This window comes from Oreochromis aureus, linkage group 12 (assembly GCF_013358895.1).
Source record: "Oreochromis aureus strain Israel breed Guangdong linkage group 12, ZZ_aureus, whole genome shotgun sequence".
NCBI lineage: Eukaryota > Metazoa > Chordata > Actinopteri > Cichliformes > Cichlidae > Oreochromis > Oreochromis aureus.
In genome coordinates, this window is record NC_052953.1 from 20,265,861 (window position 1) to 20,290,050 (window position 24,190).

Consider the following 24,190-nt stretch of genomic DNA (forward strand, 5'->3'; position numbering starts at 1 on the left):
GTGTTGATTTGTATGAATTATTTATCAGTTGTGCCAAAAGAAAACACAGATTTGCAAACTGGTTAATGAACCCATATTGTACGGTCTATGGGAATGTTTTTGTTTTTCCAAAATAAAAGCACTAATAAATATGATAAATGAGATAAGTCAAGCTTATAAATATTAAATAACATACATGGGTTTTCGGAACCATTTTAAAGAGTCTTCAGCCTCCTGTCAGGCGCAAAGTCATGCAGATGGTGCTGTGGTTTCTGACGTTGTAGTCCTCCAGTTTGCCACCCTGCATCTGTCGGCCGTCATGAATGAGCCTCTGCTGGCTCGCTGGCACCCCCTCTCTTTTCTCGACTCTGTTCTTGAAGTTGCTCACAGTCTCGCTGGTATGGATGTTGTAGGTGCTCATCTGTCCCTTATCATTTCTGAGGAACACCTGGGTCGGAGCAGGTGGAGGAGGCTCGGTGACCAGCAGGGACACCCGGGAGCCATGCTGTAAGCCGTAGTAGCTGATGGGTTTGGAGTCGTCGTTGGGATGACCGTTCAGAAAATCCAGTTTCTGTGTCTGAGGGTCGACTTCCAGATTCTCCTGGATTTTTATTTTCAGAGAGCCAACTGTGTCCTGTGGGTTCACGGTCAGAGTGTGGGACTCACCCAGCATAGTGATAGTTATATCCATGTTGGCTGTAGTCTGAAAGAATTCAAAATAGTCCATTAGAAAACACACACACACTGGGGAAAATGACTTTTCAGTTATTTATCAGCTTCCTACCTTGTGATGACTTTTTCACTTCAAGTGTTCAAGCGTGGAAAGCGTAAATGATGCTCGAGCAGCAGCAGCAGCTAAGTTGAAGGGCTCAGCCTTTATATACACTCTGCCTCAGCTGATCCACACCCTCACACTCACTTAAGGTTCGTTTTCCCGCTCTGCCATAACAACTTTCAGTTCCTATTGTCTAAGCATGACTTGGCTGTAATGCTGTAATTAAAAAGCCTTTCCTTCACAAAATCTAGACTTCAGAAAAATGCCAGGCCTGTGGAGCCAGTCTAAGTGCGGGACATTGTCTCAAAAAGTGGGACAAGGAATAAAAATGCTGTACAGACCCACATAAAGAGGGGCATCTGGTCACCTGGGTAGGCCTATAATAGATGTACTGGGGGTCAAAACCACGGAAGGATTTTAAAAATAATTCTGTGCTGAACTGGGAACCAAAGAAGTGACTTCAGTAATCAAAGACGTGACTTCAGTAATGGCAACATTATTTAATGATTAGTTATTCATTTTTGTTTTAAAGGTAATACTGTTGGTTATATGTGCGGGCACACACATCACACTGTGGACTCCGTGGAGAACAAATTGCGTTAGATACCACGAAATACGTTTAAAATGCGTTGGCATGCCAAGCAAAGAGCCCTTTAAAGTGAAATGCTGTTTATTTGCCATCTGACGATATCCCGTGGAGTTGCGTCCTGCCACCTGTAGGGGCGCTGTTTTGGAAACCCCCATATGCGTCATATTTGAGCTTAGACGCAAATGATCGTTGGGAGGTTGATCAAAACAACCCCTTGATACCTGACCGGACAGGTTTATCCACTAAGTGGGGGATGAACAGCTGGGAAACAGCTGCTGACAGGATTACCAGTCAAAAATCGGTCTAATTTTAGTTGACTGTACTTTTTTAGACGTGATTTACAGGGAAACAAAACAGAAAGGGTAGAACAGAGATGGGTGCACTGTGATAAGGGATTGTCATGGTGACCAACCATGGGTGACGAAATGATCCTCGGTAGAAATAAGGGGCTAAAAGTGTGCTAAGAAAAAAAAAACCTTACCATAACATCACCACCACTCTCAACCCTTCATACAAGACGGATTGGAGCCATGCTTTCATATTTATGCCAATCCTGACTTTACCGGCTGAATATCACAGCAGAAATCGAGATTCAGACCAGTTTTCAATAAAAACTCCAGTGTTGCTGAGCCTGTGTGAACTATGATCAGGTTCCTGTTCTCGGCTGACAGGACTGACACCTCCTGCACCTGGTTGCATACCACCTAACAGCAACAAACGTAGATCACCTTTCTTCCCCATTCTGATGTTCGGTTTCAACTTCAGCAGGCGTTACTGGCCATACCTACATATTTAAATGCACCTATATGCAGCTTGTGATCGGAAGTTCAGATGTTTTTGTTTACGAGCAGCTGAACAGATGTACCTAGTATAGTCAGTCTTCATCTTTCTGTTTCTCTCTCTGTTGCCTGTCAACAATAATAATAAAAAAGAATCCAAACGCCCTGGAATATTCAACTTACAATGATTTTTCCAGAATGGACAGTGGAGAAATTTTGCATTTTGAGGCAAGCATGAAAGAATATTTTCTTCAGTGGTTTAACTTCTGCTTGCAGACCCTCTTCCATAAACCTCGACTCACTGATCAGTGCCCATGTCGTTCAAAATCCAAGTTTCAAGGTTGTGAAATTAGATGTGAAGACACATCTTCAGGAAACAGCTTTGGCATGTTTTCAAATGCCGGAAAACTGAGACAATGCAACACATTGTTATGTTTGCTGTACTGTAACTCTGTGATCAAAACACCTGCTATAAATGCTGCTATAACATTTTAAATACTCGACTGGAATTATATATATTTTAAAATTTATCTAGTAAAATACATTAGTTTATATGACTGACTGAGAGTCTCATAAACTTTAAGAATGACAGTCCCCTCCTCCCTCTTGAGCTGTCATGGACACAGGAAATGCGAAGAGACATAAACTTGTATTGGAAACTTTATTCTCTGTAATCAGTGCAGGTAACATGTATTTGTCATGACAGAATCCATAAAATGCTGATTTGTATGAATTACAGTTGTTCGTTGTGCCAAATGAAAACACAGATTTGCTAACTTGTTACAGAACACATAATGAGAACAGTGAATAAAAAAAATAAATACAAGATTAGTCAAATTTATTAAGATTCTATAGTATACATTTTTTTTCTGGTGTATGAATCATGTTCAAGTGTCCTCAGCCTCCTCTCAGACGTAAAGTCATGTAGATGGTGCTGTGGTTTCTGACGTTGTAGTCCTCCAGTTTGCCATCCTGCATCTCCCGGCTTTCATGAATGAGCCTCTGCTGGCTCGCTGGCACCCCCTCTCTTTTCTCGACTCTGTTCTTGAAGTTGCTCACAGTCTCGCCGGGTTGGATGTCGTAGGTGTTCAGCTGTCCCTTTTCATTTTTGAGGAACACCTGGATGGGGGCAGGTGGAAGAGGCTCGGTGACCAGCAGGGACACCTGGGAGCCGTGCTGTAAGCCGTAGTAGCTGATGGGTTTGGAGTCGTCGTTGAGAGGGGTCTTCTGGCCGTTTATGAAAACCAGCCTCTGCCTCTGGGGGTCGACTCCTAGTTTCTCCTGGATTTTTATTTTCAGAGAGCCAACTGTGTCCTGTGGGTTCACGGTCAGAGTGTGGGACTCACCCAGCATAGTGATAGTTATATCCATGTTGGCTGTAGTCTGAAAGAATTCAAAATAGTCCATTAGAAAACACACACACTGGGGAAAAATGACTTTTCAGTTATTTATCAGCTTCCTACCTTGTGATGACTTTTTCACTTCAAGTGTTCAAACGTGGAAACGTAAATGATGCTCGAGCAGCAGCAGCAGCTAAGTTGAAGGGCTCAGCCTTTATATACACTCTGCCTCAGCTGATCCACACCCTCACACTCACTTAAGGTTCGTTTTCCCGCTCTGCCATAACAACTTTCAGTTCCTATTGTCTAAGCATGACTTGGCTGTAATGCTGTAATTAAAAAGCCTTTCCTTCACAAAATCTAGACTTCAGAAAAATGCCAGGCCTGTGGAGCCAGTCTAAGTGCGGGACATTGTCTCAAAAAGTGGGACAAGGAATAAAAATGCTGTACAGACCCAGAGGGGCATCTGGTCACCTGGGTAGGCCTATAATAGATGTACTGGGGGTCAAAACCACTGAAGGATTATAAAAATAATTCTGTGCTGAACTGGGAACCAAAGAAGTGACTTCAGTAATCAAAGACGTGACTTCAGTAATGGCAACATTATTTAATGATTAGTTATTCATTTTTGTTTTAAAGGTAATACTGTTGGTTATATGTGCGGGCACACACATCACACTGTGGACTCCGTGGAGAACAAATTGCGTTAGATACCACGAAATACGTTTAAAATGCTTTGGCATGCCAAGCAAAGAGCCCTTTAAAGTGAAATGCTGTTTATTTGCCATCTGACGATATCCCGTGGAGTTGCGTCCTGCCACCTGTAGGGGCGCTGTTTTGGAAACCCCCATATGCGTCATATTTGAGCTTAGACGCAAATGATCGTTGGGAGGTTGATCAAAACAACCCCTTGATACCTGACCGGACAGGTTTATCCACTAAGTGGGGGATGAACAGCTGGGAAACAGCTGCTGACAGGATTACCAGTCAAAAATCGGTCTAATTTTAGTTGACTGTACTTTTTTAGACGTGATTTACAGGGAAACAAAACAGAAAGGGTAGAACAGAGATGGGTGCACTGTGATAAGGGATTGTCATGGTGACCAACCATGGGTGACGAAATGATCCTCGGTAGAAATAAGGGGCTAAAAGTGTGCTGTAAAAAAAAAACCTTACCATAACATCACCACCACTCTCAACCCTTCATACAAGACGGGTTGGAGACATGCTTTCATATTTATGCCAATCCTGACTTTACCGGCTGAATATCACAGCAGAAATCGAGATTCAGACCAGTTTTCAATAAAAACTCCAGTGTTGCTGAGCCTGTGTGAACTATGATCAGGTTCCTGTTCTCGGCTGACAGGACTGACACCTCCTGGACCTGGTTGCATACCACCTAACAGCAACAAACGTAGATCACCTTTCTTCCCCATTCTGATGTTCGGTTTCAACTTCAGCAGGCGTTACTGGCCATACCTACATATTTAAATGCACCTATATGCAGCTTGTGATCGGAAGTTCAGATGTTTTTGTTTACGAGCAGCTGAACAGATGTACCTCGTAAATTGGATACTCAGTGTTTATCTTACTGTTTCTCTCTCTGTTGCCTGTCAACAACAATAATAATAAAAAAGAATCCAAACGCCCTGGAATATTCAACTTACAATGATTTTTCCAGAATGGACAGTGGAGAAATTTTGCATTTTGAGGCAAGCATGAAAGAATATTTTCTTCAGTGGTTTAACTTCTGCTTGCAGACCCTCTTCCATAGACCTCGACTCACTGATCAGTGCCCATGTCGTTCAAAATCCAAGTTTCAAGGTTGTGAAATTAGATGTGAAGACACATCTTCAGGAAACAGCTATGGCATGTTTTCAAATGCCGGAAAACTGAGACAATGCAACACATTGTTATGTTTGCTGTACTGTAACTCTGTGATCAAAACATCTGCTATAAATGCTGCTATAACATTTTAAATACTCGACTGGAATTATATATATATTAAAATTTATCTAGTAAAATACATTAGTTTATATGACTGAGAGTCTCATAAACTTTAAGAATGACAGTCCCCCTCCCTCCCCTCTTGAGCTGTCATGGACACAGGAAATGCGAAGAGACATAAACTTGTATTAGAAACTTTATTCTCTGTAATCAGTGCAGGTAACATGTATTTGTCATGACAGAATCCATAAAATGCTGATTTGTATGAATTACAGTTGTTCGTTGTGCCAAATGAAAACAGATTTACTAACTTGTTACAGAACACATAATGAGAACAGTGAATAAAAAAATAAATACAAGATTAGTCAAATTTATTAAGATTCTATAGTATACATTTTTTTCTGGTGTATGAATCATGTTCAAGTGTCCTCAGCCTCCTCTCAGACGTAAAGTCATGTAGATGGTGCTGTGGTTTCTGACGCTGTAGTCCTCCAGTTTGCCACCCTGCATCTCCCGGCTTTCATGAATGAGCCTCTGCTGGCTCGCTGGCACCCCCTCTCTTTTCTCGACTCTGTTCTTGAAGTTGCTCACAGTCTCGCCGGGTTGGATGTCGTAGGTGCTCGGTTGTCCCTTTTCATTTTTGAGGGTCACCTGGATGGGAGCAGGCAGAGGAGGCTCGGTGACCAGCAGGGACACCTGGGAGCCGTGCTGTAAGCCGTAGTAGCTGATGGGTTTGGAGTCGTCGTTGAGAGGGGTCTTCTGGCCGTTTATGAAAACCAGCCTCTGCCTCTGGGGGTCGACTCCCAGCATGCTCTGGATTTTTATTTTCAGAGACCCAACTGTGTCCTGTGGGTTCACACTCACGGTGTGGGACCCACTCACCATAGTGATAGTTATATCCATGTTGGCTGTAGTCTGAAAGAATATAAAAATAGTTCTTTAAATTATACCCCCTCAGAAAAAAAAGAGTTTTAAGTTATTTCTCACAGGCTTGCTCAGCTTCTTACCTTGCGATGGCTTATTGAGGCAAAACAAACTGCTCCGGAAACTTGAAGTCTTCAGTCGTGCTCAGGTAAACAATGATGCTCACACAACAGCTGAGCGGAAAGCCTCAGCTCAGCACTTTATATACACTCCCGCTCAGCTGATCAGCTCCTGTCCACTCACTTAAGATTCGTTTTTCATCTCTGATGTAATTACTTTCGGTTTCTAGTGTCCAAACATCACGCAGTGCTATGGTGCTTTTGGTGTTTTGATCAGAGACTATCCTTCTTTACAAACAAAGGAAAACAAAACACGTGTTTACCACCAACCTACAAAGGGCGTGTTCGGTTCAGAAATATGGAAATCCCGATTTTTTTCAGATCTCTCTTTTGGTACCTCGGAATCAAATAAAGTATGATTCTGTTTAATGTTGAACACAAAGATATGCAAACTATTTATGAACATTTCCTTTTTGCTGTATGCCACTGTATGTGTTGCTCACCGGCGGTTTACTTCAACATTGAAGAAAACTTCTGTCTGTATGTGCACCGAGGCAGCAATGTTCAAGTAACAGAACTTGACCGAGAATCAGCACATTTTTAAGATTTCTTCAGTGTTACTGGAGTTTATGATGAGTTATCGCTATGTAATGAAACACAGCACAGAGAACTGTTCTTAGTTAATTCGCTGTATCGAATTTTTCCATAATCAAATGTTAAAGGTAATTTTATTTATATGGCAAATATCATTACAATAAAGTCAATGTGCTTAACATGAACAATATCACAGGCATCGTAGGCATGCCGCGAAAACAAACCCACACACTATGAAAATAAAACTGATTTGAGTCTTGAATGTTGACACAGTTGTAACTGACGTCAGGTCAGCGGGAAGCTTGTTCCAAAAACCACAGTAATGTCAGCACTCTTCTGGGAACAGTTTAAAACCGACACCTGATCACCTGAGAGGTCTCGCTGGGTTGTAGACACTGACCAAGTCAGATATAGAAACAGGCCAAACCACTGAGAGCTTTATGAACTAATATAAAGATCTTAAGTTATAGTGACTTCAGTATTGGTGCTCAATTTGAACTTTAGGTCACCTTGACCAGATCCACAAGGTTTAAATGTAGATATGCAGTTTAATTCCATCTAATTGCTGCGCTGTGCTTGGTTGGTTAGTTATGAGCAAAAACGCGCAGTTGAGCAGTGTACCTAATAATGTGGCCAGTGAGTATATTTCTCTCTCTCTGTAGCCCACCGATAACTAAATACTAAATGTCCAAATATTCAGTTTAAGGTGATTTTTCAGAACGTACCTTCTCATTTTGAGGCTTGAATCAGAGAGTATTTTGCTCACGTCTTTCAAATCCTCCAAGTTTTTAAAATTAGATATGAAAATAAATCTTCACGAAAAAGCTCGTATAAATGTTCGTGAAAGCCAGAAAACTGAGATAATACATCAGACTGTTACTTTCAATGTAAATCTGCTTAATCTGATCAATGATTTTCACATACAGAAACTATTGTGATTAACACTTAAACAGTGGACAGGGACCATTACATCATGCTGTTGTAACACTTGCAAATACTCGACTTGGAAATTTATATGACTGAGTTCTCTTATAAACACTGAAATTGTGATTTTAGAACTACTTTTAATGGGGCCCGTTTGTCTTGTGATCTATACAACATACAGCCCCACCCCCCGAGCTGACACAGACACACGAAATGTGAAAAAGACATAAACTTCTGTTAGAAACTTTATTTTTTGGATTCAGTGCAGTTAACATGTATTTGTCATGACAGAATCTGTAACACAGTGGTTTGTATGACTTATACACAACCTTTAACACAGAATGGTTAATGAACACAGACGGTGCAATCTGGAGGAATGTTTGTTTTTTCAAAAATAAAAGCACTAATAAATTAAAAAATATATACAAGATTGGTCGATATCATTAAAATTAAATAACATACATGGGCTTTCTGTTGTATGAATCATGTTAAAGTGTCCTCAGCCTCCTCTCAGACGTAAAGTCAGGTCGATGGTGCTGTGGTTTCTGACGTTGTAGTCCTCCAGTTTGCCACCCTGCATCTCCCGGCCTTGGTGAATGAGCCTCTGCTGGCTCGCTGGCACCCCCTCTCTTTTCTCGACTCTGTTCTTGAAGTTGCTCACAGTCTCGTCGAGCCTGATGTCGTAGGTGCTCAGCTGTCCCTTTTCATTTCTGAGGAACACCTGGGTCGGAGCAGGCGGAGGCTCGGTGACCAGCAGGGACACCTGGGAGCCGTGCTGTAAGCCGTAGCAGCTGATGGGTTTGGAGTCGTCGTTGAGAGGGGTCTTCTGGCCGTTTATGAAAACCAGCCTCTGCCTCTGGGGGTCGACTCCCAGCATGCTCTGGATTTTTATTTTCAGAGACCCAACTGTGTCCTGTGGGTTCACCCTCACGGTGTGGGACCCACCCACCATAGTGATAATTATATCCATGTTGGCGGTAGTCTGAAAGAATATAAAAATAGTTCCTTATAATACAAACACTCAGGAAATAAAAGACTTTTCAGTTATTTCTCACAGGCTTGCTCAGCTTCTTACCTTGCGATGGCTTATTAAGGCAAAACAAACTGCTCCGGAAACTTGAAGTCTTCAGTCGTGCTCAGGTAAACAATGATGCTCACACAACAGCTGAGCGGAAAGCTTCAGCTCAGCACTTTATATACACTCCCGCTCAGCTGATCAGCGCCGCCCACTCACTTAAGATTCGTTTTCCATCTCTGCTGTAACAACTTTCGGTTTCTAGTCTCCAAACATCACGCTGCAGTGCTATGGTGCTTTTGGTATTTTGATCAGAGACCATCCTTCTTTAAAAACAAAACACATTTCTAAGACCAACCTACAAATTAAGCCACGTGCAGCGGTCGTGCGTCAAAGGGCGTGTTCGGTTAAGAAATATAGAAATGTCGATTTCTGAGATCTCTCAGATTGAAATAAATTATGATTTTGTTTAATTTTGGACACAAAGATATGCATTTTTTTTATTAACATTTCCTTTTTGCTGTATGCCACTGGATTGTTAACTATCAGCGGATTACTTCAGTACTGAAGAAAACTAATGTCTGTATATGTGCACTGAGGCAGCAATGTTCAAGCAACAGATCTTGACCGAGAATCAGCACATTTTTAAGATTTCTTCATTGTTAATGGAGTTTATGAGAGCTATCGCTATGTCCAATGAAACACAGCACAGAGAACCGTTCTTGGTTAATTCGGTGCATCGATTTTTTTCTGTAATTAAATGTTAATGGTAATTTTATTTATATGGCAAATGTCACAGCAATAAAGTCAATGTGCTTAACATGAAAGCTATCATAGACATCATAGGCATCCTATGATGCCGTGGACACACACACACACACACACACACACACACACACACACACACACACACACACACACACACACACACACACACTGTGAAAATAAAACTAATTTGAGTCTGCTTTTGAATGTGCACACAGTTGTAACTGACCTCAGGTCAGCGGGAAGCTTGTTCCAAAGACGACAGTAATGTCAGCACCCTCAGCACATATAATGGTGAGTTCACTTCCAGTCATTCTGTGCTGAAATGGAAGTTATAGTGATGTCAGTACTGGGTAATGTGTATGTAAGGACTAGCTGCTGCATTCTGAACATGCTGACGTCTTCCTACTCAGGATTTAGATAGTCTTGCCAATTTAATGGATTAAATTCTTTTATAAATGCAAATGTTAACTAGCTACTGCTAACAATACTCCAGTGTCAAACCACACTTCTGCAGCAGTGTAATATAAAGAGCCTTGGATATTAGTAAATATATCCTTTCAATTAAGGAGATTGGCATCAGCCACAATATTTCATTTTCAGTTATTAATTTATTGTTTCAAAAATTTCTGCTGTCAGTGATAAATGCAGGAACACACATCAGATCACATATATATAGTAAAGTCTGTGGGGGACTAAAATGTGTAAAATTCCTATAGTGTGTTGAATGTTGCAGCAGAAATAGAGACTCAGTCTTCCATTGTCTAATTTTAGTGAACGTGTGAATTATAGCCTCAGTGTCCTGTTTTTCACTGACAGGATTGGTACCCGGTGTGGTCTTCTGCTGCTGTAGTCCATCTGGTTCAATGAGCTGTGTGTTCATAGTTCTTCTGTGTACCTTGGTTATAAAGAGGGGTTGTTTGAGCCACTGTTTCCTTCTTATCAGCTCAAAGCATGTTGATGATGTTTAAATGCAGTGACCTGCTGCTATGTGACTGGCTGTTTAGATATTTGAGTTAATGAACAGCTGACTAGGAGCGCAGTGAGTGTTTGTATCTCTCTTGATCCTTCAATGTGTAGTCTATCACTGACTAAATGATTTTTCAGAAAGGACAGCAAGGAAACATGCCCATTTTAAATGTTTATATCAGAGAATATTTTTCTGTGTTTTTCCTTAAATGGTTTAAGTTCTGTTTGCTGACTGTCTTCCATTAGACCCTGACTTAGTCTTCCAAAATCTAAGCTCTAAGTTTGTGAAATTAGTATTGTTATTATAATATTTTTGTATTTAACAGGATGAACACTAGTTTAATGTCCAATAAACTTGCATAGCCAGTAGAAAAGCCTATCTGGCACCAACAAACACACCATGTTTAAAATCACTTAAATCACTTTTCTTCCACATTCTGATGCTCCCTTTGAACTTCAGCAGGTCACCTTAACCAGATCTACAATTTTTAAATGTCGATATGCAATTTAATTTAATCAAATTGCTGCCGTGTGTTTGGTTTATTAGTTACTAGCAATAATACATCGCTGAGCTGTGTACCTAATAATGTGGCCACTGAATATATTTCTTTCTCACACTCTGTAGCCTACCAGTGACTAAATACCAAATACTCTAAAATATTCAGCTTATGCTGATTTTTCACTAAGTAACTTCTCATTTTGAGGCTTGAATCAGAGAATAGTTTTGCTCACATTTTTTCGAAATCCTCCAAGTTTGTAAACTTAAATATGAAGACAAATCTTCAGGAAACATCTGGCATATAAATGTATCTAACTCTAATAAAAGCCAGATAACTGAGATAATACAACAGACTATTATGTTTATTGTAAATCTGCTTAATCTGATCAATGATTTTCACATACAGAAACTATTGTGATTAACACTTAAACAGTGGACTGGCATCATTACATCATGCTGTTGTAACACTTGAAATACTCGACTTGGAAATTTATATGACTGAGTTCTCTTATAAACACTGAAATTGTGATTTTAGAACTACTTTTAATGGGGCCCGTTTGTCTTGTGATCAACACAACATACAGCCTCCCCTCCCCCCTTCCCCAGCTGACACAGACAGGAAATGTGAAGACACATAAGCTTCTGAGAAACTTCTGTTAGAAACTTTATTGTTTTTATTTAGTCCGGTTAACATGAATTTGTCATGACAGAATCCATAACACAGTGGTTTGTATGATTTAAACACAAACTTTAACACTGAATGGTTAATGAACACAGACGGTGCAATCTGGAGGAATGTTTGTTTTTTCAAAAATAAAAGCACTAATAAATTAAAAAATATATACAAGATTGGTCGATATCATTAAAATTAAATAACATACATGGGCTTTCTCGTGTATGAATCATGTTAAAGTGTCCTCAGCCTCCTCTCAGACGTAAAGTCAGGTCGATGGTGCTGTGGTTTCTGACGTTGTAGTCCTCCAGTTTGCCACCCTGCATCTCCCGGCCTTGGTGAATGAGCCTCTGCTGGCTCGCTGGCACCCCCTCTCTTGTCTCGACTCTGTTCTTGAAGTTGCTCACAGTCTCGTCGAGCTTGATGTCGTAGGTGCTCAGCTGTCCCTTTTCATTTCTGAGGAACACCTGGGTGGGAGCAGGCGGAGGCTCGGTGACCAGCAGGGACACCTGGGAGCCGTGCTGTAAGCCGTAGTAGCTGATGGGTTTGGTGTCGTCGTTGAGAGGGGTCTTCTGGCCGTTTATGAAAACCAGCCTCTGCCTCTGGGGGTCGACTCCCAGCATGCTCTGGATTTTTATTTTCAGAGAGCCAACTGTGTCCTGTGGGTTCACCCTCACGGTGTGGGACCCACCCACCATAGTGATAGTTATATCCATGTTGGCTGTAGTCTGAAAGAATATAAAAATAGTTCCTTATAATACAAACGCTCAGGAAATAAAAGACTTTTCAGTTATTTCTCACAGGCTTGCTCAGCTTCCTACCTTGCGATGGCTTATTGAAGCAAAACAAACTGCTCCGGAAACTTGAAGTCTTCAGTCGTGCTCAGGTAAACAATAATGCTCACACAACAGCTGAGCGGAAAGCCTCAGCTCAGCTCTTTTTATACACTCCCGCTCAGCTGATCAGCGCCCGCCCACTCACTTAAGATTCGTTTTCCATCTCTGTTGTTATAACTTTCGGTTTCTATTCTCCAGTACTGACTAATGGCCTGGTGCTTACAGCATTACAGGTGTATTGATCAACACACCCCGTGACGCGTTTATGAACATAACCTAACAGGTTTATCAGCCAGGTGCGGGAAACACCGCTGGAAAACATCTGATACAAATCACAGGGAAAATCTGCTCTATTTTTAGCTACCTGTACTTTTTGGGGGGTGTGGATAGTATGGAATCAAAACAGAAAGGAAAATAAGCCATTATGCACTGATTAATATTGTTACAATAGATAAAGAGATCATCGTGTAAATCATAAATCAAGTGTGATAGAAAAAATACTTTAAATAAAGTAAAACACCTGAAGGCAAAGTCCTGTTCTAGATGAAAATCAAAGTACTTGACGCATTAAAATGTCTCATGTGACTGTTATATACATTCACTCTCCGATTTATTGGGTACCCCTTGTTAGTTCCTGGTTGTAACCCTTTTGGCCTCAGAGCTGCCTTTGTAGTTCTTCGTAGCACATACTCAAGGTTTTGGAAACATGCCTCAGAAATGTATAGTTAATGCAGATTTGCAGGATGATTGCCTTAATGAGTAGTTGAAATGGCATACCTAATTAAATGGCCAGTGAGAGTATGTATATTGCTCTTTCAAAAGCAGGGGTATCAAATATGTGGCCAAAGGGTCAGGACCACCCACCAGGTGGTTCCGTTTGGTCCACTGAATGGCTTTGCATACAGGTTATTATACATTAGGTTCACTGGTGTGGCCCAAATGAGAGGAAACTGGGCTTTATGTGGCCCATGAGCTAAATTATATTTGACACTAATGACCTACAGTAAAAATCATGAGAGCTTTAATCACAGGGGGAAGAAACACACAACAGTTTCTAAACAGTTACAAAAACGATTTTGAATAATTTAGCTGTTTAGAGCCATGTTTACTGGACATGCAAATCTTAATATGTAAAGTATTTAGAACTTCCCAGTAAATGTACTGGAATTAAGATTTAATTACACACAAAACAAAAATATTCAACTACAAGAATCTCAAACTGTACTTAAGCACAGTTAATTTTATTTACTGCAGATCAAAATAATGTACTACCTTTGACCTCAGTGTCCTCATAGAGGCTGTAAATAAACTGTCCACTCACTATTTCCGTAAAACGATACTGAAACTAAACAAAACATGGGCGGCAAATGAAAGTGAGAAACACAACTTGCACAAGTTTTTTATTTTTCCTGTTGCAGAAAAAATGTGAAAACACACACATCACACCGTGTTTATGACTAGATATTAAGTCAAGCTGGCCTCAACCGGCAGATCAGACACATACAGCAGCTCTTAAACGACACTTTCAGTCTTCAAAAAAAAGTAGAGATATAGATTTATACACATCAAAACTCTGAGTTTTTCAGCATGGCAGTCCTCTCCTCCCTCTTAGGTAGAGGAATATTTCCTGTGGTAAGAAAACAAGCAATAGTTAAGGATCCTGCAGGTACACAATGAATAAGATATTAAACATATTGGGTAATTTGATTAATTTCTCTGCTCATTAATCCAGTCATACCATTTTTAAATCAACACTAATTTATAGAACCACAAGAAATTTTGGGTTTTATTACCTGGTGGTGCCACAAAATATTCTTCAACTGTGCTTTTTGAGAGCTGAAGCAGTTTTTCAGCACAGTCACCCTCCATCACAGCATCCTCCCTCAGGTACAAAACCCTGATTGTGCAGGGATAAAACACAATGAGACGACAAAAATGTGCTTCATTCAATTTTAACTGCATTTTCCCATCTCAACTATATTCACATTAATACAAAATATGATACTATGTATGAACACCTCAATCATAAAAACCAGGCCAGATTCAAATATCATTTGGTTTAGTGTAGTGGTGTAAACATAACCCCCCCTCCCCCCAAAAAACAATTGAAAAAGAAGCTTAATTCTTTTCATCTGTGCATACCCCACTGCTCTGCATTCTTTCTCTACAGTCATGTCCTAAACGTGTGGGGATATACGCTTCTGCACTTTCCAGAAAGCATCAAAATGACAGCAATTACTGCAGTGAAATGTCAATGCATACCACATATGGACAAAAGTACTGTGCCACCCACACTTTATACTGCTTTGCAATTATAAACCAATGCCGTAAAGCTCCTGGATCACAGTTTTTGTGCTGATGGTAAAGCCAGTGCAGGTTTGGAGCACTGCAGTTACAGCCTCATTTTACTTTTTAACTCTCCATACCATTTACAGGGGGTTGTGGAATAGATTGACTGAGATGTAAGACTGAGCAAGACAAATGCATCACACTGTCACTGATTAGGTCCATCTGCTCATGGAAACACTATAACATATTGAATCAGAATCAGATTACATTTGAATATCTAAGCCATAATCCTTAATCAGCACTGAAGCTAATACGTGCAAGTGAACACAGCCATTAATTTCTTGACAGGTGTATACCTGACATCAACCCCAGCCATACCTGTCCTCCAGAACTGAATCCATCGGTTCAACCCCTGTTGTGTCAACGACATGAAGCTGGTCTGCAAACCGTATGGCTTCTTCCAAACAAGCCAGTCCCTGTTTGGTGCGAAAATCCACCAAAGCCAGTCGCTCCAGTTTGTCCACCAGGTCAGCAGGGATATGGGCAGGCTGTTAGATAAATGGTGTATTGCTTAGAAATGTATGGGTGACAGCTTACTGCAACCATGACTTAAATATGCCCAGTACTCTACGTAATCATTGAATAAAGTCATCAATCATTTATTCTCAGCCAACTTTATAATGACCAAGTTTTCTCATCAAGTTATTTTCCTCTTTGAAGAGTTTAGCTGTCTGTCACTGCTACACAGCTTTATCATATCCAAACTAATTTTGTATGACATTGTTTTGATGTCATACAAAACCCTAAACCCTCATGGCAACAAATAACTCACTGAAAAAAAAATTGTGGGATCTGCCCACTATCAACTAAACTGACATTAGGAATGTGTTCAATGGCCAGTATCCTAAAGATGAAGGCCTGAAATCTGTCAGCTAAATATCTAACATCTACTGTGAATTTCCAGACATTCAGTCATGACTGTACTGTGTTGTGTTGTGTTGTGTTAAGGGGATTACCGGAGGAAGCTGGTCCTCTGGTACTGGTTCCCATGTTGCCACCTTTGGTATCTGTAGAAGAGACAACCTGGTAACAAGACTGAGCCACTGATGAATAGAAGATGCTGCTATATTGGATATAGTGAGGGTAGCAAAAACTATGTACATTTACTCAAATGCTGTAGTAAAGTAGTTTCTGAGATAACTGTACTTTATATCACCACTTTCAGGGGTAAATGTTACATTTTTAATATTTATGTTGACAGCTTTAGTTATTAGTTACTTTTAGTATGAAAAGGCAATGCAGACCCTGTGACCCTCCTCACATGAAGACAGTACATTTAGAATTTTCTGCCTGTAAATGAGAGGGAGACAGGTGTACAGGTGAAGCTGCAAGAAGGTAGTGAAGGTAGATGCATTTAAACACCTGGGGTCAACCAAAACAACGGACGGTGCACAAGTGACAGGTGAAGAAGAGAGTGCAGGCCGGGTGAAGTGGGTGGAGACGAGTGTCAGGGGTAATTTGTGACAGGACAGCAGCAAGAATGAAAGGGAAGCTGCTGTGATGTATGGTTTGTAGATGTTGGCACTGACAAAAAGTCAGGAGCTCAAGCTGGAGGTAGCAGAGTAGATGATGTTAAGATTATGTTGGGACCAGGATGGGCAGGATTAGAAATGAGTACAGCAGAGGGACAGCTGAGGTTGAGCAGTTCGGAGACCAAGTCAGAGAGGCAATGCTGAGATGGTTTGGACAGGTACAGCGAAGAGTTGGTGGATTAATTGGACACAGGATGTTGAAAAAAGGATAACACTACAGAGAAGATTCACAGATACACTGAAAGAGGACATACAGAGGTTTGGTGTGATAGAGAAGGATGCGAAGTATAGGGTGAGATGGAGGGAGATGATCTGCCTAAAGGGAGCAGCAGAAAGAAGAAGAAGATAGTTCATTTTGATTAGTGGTGTTTTATACTTTGTCAAGCAGTGTGGACTTTATTGTGTTATACAGCAAAATATGCCCATCATCCCCATGTGAGGCCATTAAAAACACCCAAAACAAACTGTAACTAACAACTTTCTGGTCCAACAGTAATTTTAGCTTATACTCATCAGGTCCAACTAATCCCAAATAGCTAGGAGAAATTAAAATCACATCCCAAAGAAAGCCCCGGGGATCTCAGGAGATTAAAATACTGTGCAACTTTCAAACTTTGTGACCTCTGACCTCTCATGTTGACAGCGCCACCAAATAGCGGTAGCTTTCCTGCACACTTGGCACATAAATGTTGAAATTATTAGATATATCGTCAGAAATCACGCTTCAGTTTTAATCGGCATGTCTCAATTAGAGGGGCTAACCCAGAGCCCTTCTCTAACACTTCAGCCACGTTTTAATGATAATACGTTGCACTTAAGCAGGACTTTTACTTGTGACCCATGTACTGTACCTTCTGGTTAAGCGGTTGAGAGCTGAGCAGACGCGTTGTATTTGCGCCGTGGCTCTGCGGCCAGCTGATTCTCTTGCTGTGTAGGTTTGTTATTGAGTATCCATCATTGGGTAGCAGGCTAAATAACATCCGAGGGATTTTTAGCGACACGCCACGGAATGTACGCGAAGCAGCGAGGCTAAGCACGGACATTTTCAACACAACTAGCTGCTAGTCAGCTATGTCCGAGATGCAGTAGAAAATTAAGCATATCTCTTCTAGTCTTCTTTCACTAGGAAGGTGAGCTCCGGGCTAACCTAGTTTCACATGCTAGCTAAGGACCTGCTGTAGCTAGCAGGAAGAACGAGAGGAAGCGAGAATTTGAAATCTGAGCGTACTTCCTTGTTGTCACCGCCACACTTATTTTCTTTAGTTTATAAGGAATGAGAGTGTTTTAAGCCTGTTACACGTATAACACGGCTTAATAGATGTAAGGTTTAAATTATAACAATTTTAAATACACAAACGAATTGGACCTCAGGATAATTTTGACTTAGCTTGCGACAGCCTTGTATCTCCACACAGAGCGCCCGGATAGCTCAGTCGGTAGAGCATCAGACTTTTAATCTGAGGGTCCAGGGTTCAAGTCCCTGTTCGGGCGTCAGTTTTTGTTTCCAGTTTTCAAACTACTCAGAATACATACCAACCCTGCTGACATAATAACGGCGTTCTTCACCCTGTAAGGAGACAAACGTGCTGAGAAGCTCGCTTTAAAAAATGAATGCAATGAAGCCGATTTCCACTAAGGTGTAATTCTTGACTTGAAAATCTGTACAGAGCCTCTTGACAAAATAAGTCACAATTTAATCACCACCACAAATGTCACCCTCAGGAAAAAAAAAGAGCTCTTTCATTTGTAAAAACTTTAATGTGAAGTGAAAGTACACTTTCTTTCATTTTTAAGGGTTTTAGTATCAGGGAGTAATGAAAACTTAATTGAATCCTTAATAAGTTCCAAAGTTATCCAGGTCACAAGATGACATATTACACACTGATTCATTATTGGCCAATCAAATGCAAATCGGAAAGCGTGAGCACCTCTGTAAAAGAAGAAGCTTTGGCAGTTTGGAGCATTTAAGTGTGTTAACACAATACCAAGCAGCAAATGTTGATCTGGGAAATCAGTTAAATCAATCTGGGAAGGGTTATAAAGCAGTTTGAAGTCAGTCATTCTATAGTGAGAAAGTTGTTGTCTTCACCAAGAGTCACAGTCCCAACAAATTCAATGCAACTGTGCAATGTAATGAAAGGACTGAACAACTATCATTTGTTTGGAAGAGTTGAGTAAACCTCCAGAAGTCTTCTGGAACAATTTCCTTTGGACATGCCCATTTTCATGTCTGGCCATAACGCACAGAACCATGTTTGATGAAAACCAAAAACACAGCATATCAACACAGCCACCTCAAACCAACTGGAGATGTATATAAATGAAACGAATGTCTCCAAACCTCATAGCTGAAGCAATGTTGTAAAGAAACAAGTGGGCCAAAATGCCTCGATTACTTCATGTTTTTGCTGCTAAAGCTGGGTAAAAACCTGTTGAATGATGGGGTGTATTTAGTTTTTCACACTGCTGCTGCTGCATTTTGGCTTAGTAAGAAAAGAAATTAGACCCTGCTAGGGAGCAGGTGATTTATTATATTAAGTCCTGATACATAAAACCTATTTAAAGGGTAATTTCTTTTTCACATGATTTCCTGATCTTGATTTTTGTTTTCTTACTAATAAACAGAGCCCTGTTGGTATATCTGCCTAATCAGCCCCCCTCACTTTGATTATATTTAGTAAAATGCACATTACAATTATGGAAAAATAATGATTCCATTTTATTTTTTTATTATTAGAACATATACCATTTAATATATTGTATATATGACCTAAGTATAGAATTTGATTGTTTTACAATACACATTTAGAACTGGCCACAAAATAAAAATATCCGATTTACAAACAAAGCAGCCTCCGAAAGAAAGAAATGGATGAATGAATAAATAAATAAATACTTTGGCATAAATGTTACAATAAATTAAAACAGGCTTTCTGACAGCATTTAGCATTCACAAAGAAACACCAAGATTAAATGCAGCTCATCCTACCACACCCTTGAAACAACACTTGAAGTTTTAGGCTTTGAATGACGAGTATAAGTCTGTCAAATCTGCCAAAAAACTAAAAAATGCACTTTTAAAAATCTGCCATACGGTAACTTTCATTCTCAGCTCTCTGCTTAAACCATCCTCACACTGAATAATCATATGATCTCCGCTATTCAGCTAAAATTAACATTTAAAACAGGCACCGGACGATACAGGACAACACAAGGAAAAAAAAAAAATCAAGATGAGTAATCACAATTTACACACTTGGTTCACTGGATAATGAAAAAAAAAGAAGAAGAAGTTAATCAAACCTAGCTTGTTTCTTTACACGAATATCTGCTAAGACATCAATCGGTAACATAAATGTCAGATTATGATTTTACAAGATAATTTATTTCCAATAATTCAAACACATTTTCTTCTCCCGCTACACCACGGTTAACACACGTAACAAATAAAGACATACTATTTGGCAGACGAGGCAGTTCAAGAACACTGGAAACACCGCTGGCTAAACCAGTAACGTGGTGCTAAAAGCTGAATTATCCTGAACACTGTGTGAAACGTAACTGGACTGGGTTACACTCTGGGCTCCAAGCCAGTGTCCTGAATCAGTCTGTAAAAACTACTTTTGCTTTTGGGTGTAAAGCATATTAAAAGTCTGCAGACATTCTTTCCTTCGTTAGAATAAGAGGATAACTGTATTTCTTTAATAGCTCTATCTTGTAGACGAAAAATAATCAATATAAACTATTATCACAATGTATTTTTCCCATAAATATAGTCTCTGGTTGAATTCATTTCTGCTTTTTGGTTTGAAACGTGCAGCTAAAACCATCTTTATCTGAAAATATTAAGTGCACTCGGACTAAAATTGACACTTGAGGGATTTCTGAGAAAAAAAAAAGAAGAAATATTTGGAAATTAAACAGCTTTACATTTGTTTTCACTTCAACGTACTGACAAATGTTAAGCGTAATATTCTCACACACCTGCCGACAACACAAACAACATCGAATAACATAGAGGATATAGTCAGTAAGGCTCATAGCAGCAAAATGATTGTAAAGGCTTCATGTACGTGTGAGAGCGTGCGTTCTTCTCTTGTGCTGCTACAGCCGGTCACACTTTGCTCGGAAGGAAAAGAAGACAAACAGCACAATCACTTGTTCTCTATCAGCATCTGCACCTTGCACACAAGATCTCTGGCCAGGGTCAAAATCTGCTTGATGTTGTGACGCTCCGCCATTTCTGAAAGACACAAACAAACAACAGCTTGAACATTTTTACCCACGCAAGAATGCACAGATCATCTCTGTAATTGTCCGTACCCGTGATTCTGTAACTTTCTGAAAACATGCTCAGAAAACTGTTTACACAGACTTTACACTCGCAGTCATCCATAACAGACTCTGCAAGTCATGTTTTTGTGGACATGACAAATCTTAGTTTGCAAGTTCACGCTGGCAACCAAATAATATCTCTGACTCATTTACATAATTGTATGCAGCTGCTGATAATTCAGTCTAAAGCTGTTTTTACCTGAAAATTAGCCTCACTCCTCCTTAACCCTGGCTATATTTTCTTTTAAATTTTCACCTGAAAATATGTCAGTAACACCTGCAAAACTACGAGAGGATGACGCTCAGCCTTGCTCTCTGTGGATAAGACAAACCTGTGGGAGCGTTTTGAAATACAATATGAATCTTTATACTTATCAGCGAGCCAGAGTAGGAGTTGGAAACTATTTACTGTCATTAAATAATGTTTTTAAACCTCAGGAAGGAGCAGTCCAGTCACAAGATTCATTGTTGCAGTGTTGCTCTGTTGTGGGACTTACTGCCCTTGTATGAATGTACATGGACAGTCTGAGGGCAGTGAAAGCCCAGCAGGCACAGAACAGAGCAGGCATCAAGGACAAAGCACTGATTAAGTCAAACAGAATGTGTAAAAGAGAATCTCAGGTAGAGAAGGGCTGCATCAGTAACTGTAGGCAGGCTGCAACAATCTCAATAACAGAGCCTATATTTGATTTGCCATTTGGGTGTGTAAAAGGAGATATCAGCTGCGGCATCAGTTGATGTGTGCTGGCATTGAAATCAGCTGCTGTCACTGGGATTTTGGGCTGAGTGTAAGTTCATCGCCTGCCTGAATGTTCTGCTCCACAGAAATGGAGCACAAAACATGCTACAGCTATTTTAGTCAAAGCAGCACTCTCAGGCTTATTCACTGAATATCACGCTTGGCAACCCTCGAAAAATGATGCGTGGTTTCAAATACTGCCTGGTCCTGATACAGGGACCTGGAGGGGTGAAAAGGTCGAGTCTCACAAGAAACTCTCCTGTTAAAACACGAGACATGAGACTTCAGTATGAGACAAACAGGTTTTTGAAAACTGGATGGGAGAGGCTGCAATATCACAACATCTAATCTATTCTATGAGTCAGGTTCTTAAAATGGTGATTTCTATAATGTAGCTGCTTCTTCAGTGTCTTTAAGATACAGAGCTGAAATTATGCTGCTGTACTATACAGGCTGAATAATAATACAATAACAAATAGGTTAACTTTAATATGTAAAAAATATGGTGCTGATTTGGCATGCATTAGAGTAGGAGTGTCAAATATAAGGCTCGAGGGCCAGCATTGGCCCAGCAAAGACTCCAATTTGGTCGACTGGATGGTTCTGGAAAATGTGAAGGAAGGAATTGATTTTTATGAAATGCATGGTAAGGCTATGGTATCAATTTGAAAATCCTACGATGCTTCGAGTTATTGAGTTCACAGAGTTGGGTGTCCAGACTGCCCGTCTGCCTGCCCGACGGGCTGATGACAATAAGAACTTTATATTTCATAATTATAGGACAGGCTGGGAAATAAGCTACCCGAGGCTTTTCTGTAATTTTACACATTTATCATGTAGAAACACTAAATGTTGAAATTGCACTTCTTTTTCATATATTAAGACATCTCAGGGATTAAATGTTTAATTTAATGTCTTTACACTGACAGAAATGGAAGTTTCATTGTCTGGAGGATAAAAAAAAAAATCAATCTGCAGTATTAGAACAAGGCAAAACAGAGTAATGTAATCAGAGTAGCATAATGTTAAATGCAAAACCTCATTAAACCAGATATTTACTAGATTTATGTTGGTTTTGAAACTCTTCTTGTTTTATTGTGCCAAATAGTCTTGCACAGCATATGTGAACTTCAGCTTCAAGGCTTTACCGTTGAAGAACTTAATGATGTCAGTGAAGTCCATGTTATTCTCCAGGATGATGTCCCTGTACACCTCCACCAGCGCCAGTGCAATGAAGAGGACAAAGTGACTGGAAGAGACATGCTTTGCTGCCCAGATGGTTTCCCAGACTGCAAACACGTCATCATAGACCAGCTCTGCAAGACAAAGCGCCCAAACAAAAGCTGAACTGCAGCGGCGTTCGGAGGTTTGGGTGGGAGGTGAGTTTGTGGAGCTTTCAGTGGAGAGAGGAGACGATGCAGATACAGCAAGAATGATAATAGAAAGTACGGCTAAAATATGGCAAACCCTCATTCTAAAGTACTGTGAATTGTAAAGCCAGCACATTTAGCGATCATTCATGCAAAATCTCTTCCAGCTGAATGTGCTGCTAACAAGCTGGCAGATTGTTTGGTATTTTATTCACAAGCAGGGCTTAAAGAGAGGAATCTTCTCTAATTGGTGCAAACTGTGTCAGGCTATGCTGTCACATTACCTCGCTTGAAGTCTAGGAGAAACCAGCGGTAGCAGAAATAGAAGTGGGTGTAGTCTCCATTCTGGTGCATTAGCTCAAACAGCTCAGAATCCAGGATCTATACCGAGAGACGATCAAAGTAAATTAAATAATTATAAACAAAATTAAGACAGCAGAGAAAAAAGAGAAAAAAGTGAAGAAGAAATGGGGGTTTGTAGATGCTGTGTGACCTGGATTAGTGAGCGCATGTTTGCAAAATGAGTGTCCATAGCTCCTCCGTGTGGAAAGTTTTGATTCATTCTCTTCATGAGTTCAGTGAAACAGCTGAAAGCCATGGCCTCTGACAGGAGGACAGAGAGAGGAAGCGGGAGTGAAAAATCGAGTGGGCAAACTCTTCTCTGCTGTTACATCAAATACTGTAAAAATACACCAAGTGTCAAAGAGGAGGGAAAATAAATAGTGAGTCAGTGTGTTGACTCACCATCATCCAGAATGACTAGAAGTGGAGCCAGCAGGTCGCACATTCCCTGCACATAACCGATGTCAAGGTGCCTCCAGATATAGCTGTGAATATACAACCAAGAGAAGTGAACTTGACTCCACTTGGCTGCTTTTCTCTCTGAGCTACACTAATGTCAACAGCTGTTTCCACACTCAAGTTGTAACATATAATAATAACTGTTTTTAGGACAACTACAGTACTCTGCAAAAATCTTGATCTGCATTCCATTTCTTCATATATTTTTCTCGGAAATTGGGGAATAGGTGGAGATTTATCGAAATGTGGAAATACAGTATATACAGCGCAGCCTGAACTCTCTTAGGCGACCTGTGTTGTCATTTTTTAAGTAGCCTTCAGGAATAGTTCTCCAGGCTTCTTAAAAGACATTCAAGCTCTTCTTTGGATGTTTGCTGCCTTTTATTCTGTTTTTTTT

The 24,190-nt window shown here is 40.3% G+C and overlaps 7 protein-coding genes and 1 non-coding gene across 9 annotated transcripts in view; 1 reads left to right on the forward strand and 7 right to left on the reverse strand.

Moving 5' to 3' along the window:
* Positions 1-187: 187 nt before the first annotated feature.
* LOC116332484 (polyubiquitin-like) lies at positions 188-795 on the reverse strand. The gene is made up of 2 exons (XM_031755460.2): positions 764-795; positions 188-682 (listed from the first exon to the last, which is right to left on the reverse strand). Exon 2 carries the CDS (start codon positions 668-670, stop codon positions 206-208), a length of 465 nt encoding a protein of 154 aa, XP_031611320.2. The 5' UTR covers positions 671-682; positions 764-795; the 3' UTR covers positions 188-205.
* Positions 796-2,764: 1,969 nt separating this feature from the next.
* On the reverse strand, positions 2,765-3,660 carry LOC120443108 (polyubiquitin-like). The gene is made up of 2 exons (XM_039621033.1): positions 3,586-3,660; positions 2,765-3,505 (listed from the first exon to the last, which is right to left on the reverse strand). The coding sequence occupies exon 2, from the start codon at positions 3,491-3,493 to the stop codon at positions 3,020-3,022; it is 474 nt and encodes a 157-aa protein (XP_039476967.1). The 5' UTR covers positions 3,494-3,505; positions 3,586-3,660; the 3' UTR covers positions 2,765-3,019.
* Positions 3,661-5,592: 1,932 nt separating this feature from the next.
* LOC116332461 (polyubiquitin-like) lies at positions 5,593-6,567 on the reverse strand. The gene is made up of 2 exons (XM_031755430.2): positions 6,417-6,567; positions 5,593-6,324 (listed from the first exon to the last, which is right to left on the reverse strand). Exon 2 carries the CDS (start codon positions 6,310-6,312, stop codon positions 5,839-5,841), a length of 474 nt encoding a protein of 157 aa, XP_031611290.2. The 5' UTR covers positions 6,313-6,324; positions 6,417-6,567; the 3' UTR covers positions 5,593-5,838.
* A 1,570-nt stretch (positions 6,568-8,137) lies between these two features.
* LOC116332463 (polyubiquitin-like) lies at positions 8,138-9,141 on the reverse strand. The gene is made up of 2 exons (XM_031755433.2): positions 8,986-9,141; positions 8,138-8,892 (listed from the first exon to the last, which is right to left on the reverse strand). Exon 2 carries the CDS (start codon positions 8,878-8,880, stop codon positions 8,410-8,412), a length of 471 nt encoding a protein of 156 aa, XP_031611293.2. The 5' UTR covers positions 8,881-8,892; positions 8,986-9,141; the 3' UTR covers positions 8,138-8,409.
* A 2,657-nt stretch (positions 9,142-11,798) lies between these two features.
* Positions 11,799-12,782, reverse strand: LOC116332462 (polyubiquitin-like). Its single transcript, XM_031755431.2, has 2 exons — positions 12,653-12,782; positions 11,799-12,559 (listed from the first exon to the last, which is right to left on the reverse strand). Exon 2 carries the CDS (start codon positions 12,545-12,547, stop codon positions 12,077-12,079), a length of 471 nt encoding a protein of 156 aa, XP_031611291.2. The 5' UTR covers positions 12,548-12,559; positions 12,653-12,782; the 3' UTR covers positions 11,799-12,076.
* Positions 12,783-14,035: 1,253 nt separating this feature from the next.
* gatc (glutamyl-tRNA amidotransferase subunit C) lies at positions 14,036-17,979 on the reverse strand. The gene is made up of 5 exons (XM_031755502.2): positions 17,400-17,979; positions 15,973-16,023; positions 15,335-15,504; positions 14,461-14,564; positions 14,036-14,294 (listed from the first exon to the last, which is right to left on the reverse strand). The coding sequence occupies exons 1-5, from the start codon at positions 17,589-17,591 to the stop codon at positions 14,233-14,235; spliced, it is 579 nt and encodes a 192-aa protein (XP_031611362.1). The 5' UTR covers positions 17,592-17,979; the 3' UTR covers positions 14,036-14,232.
* trnak-uuu lies at positions 17,967-18,039 on the forward strand. The gene has a single exon. It is a non-coding gene; the product is annotated as a tRNA-Lys (tRNA).
* A 949-nt stretch (positions 18,040-18,988) lies between these two features.
* Positions 18,989-24,190, reverse strand: part of sgsm1a (small G protein signaling modulator 1a) — a 35,621-nt gene continuing 30,419 nt past the window's right edge. For both annotated transcript variants that reach the window (XM_031755479.2, XM_031755480.2), the window contains exons 21-25: positions 23,737-23,819; positions 23,486-23,595; positions 23,277-23,373; positions 22,771-22,938; positions 18,989-20,791 (exon numbers count right to left, since the gene is read on the reverse strand). In XM_031755479.2, coding sequence (XP_031611339.2) covers positions 20,703-20,791; positions 22,771-22,938; positions 23,277-23,373; positions 23,486-23,595; positions 23,737-23,819 — 547 coding nt within the window. In that variant the 3' untranslated portion in view covers positions 18,989-20,702. The remainder of the gene's footprint in view (positions 20,792-22,770; positions 22,939-23,276; positions 23,374-23,485; positions 23,596-23,736; positions 23,820-24,190) is intronic.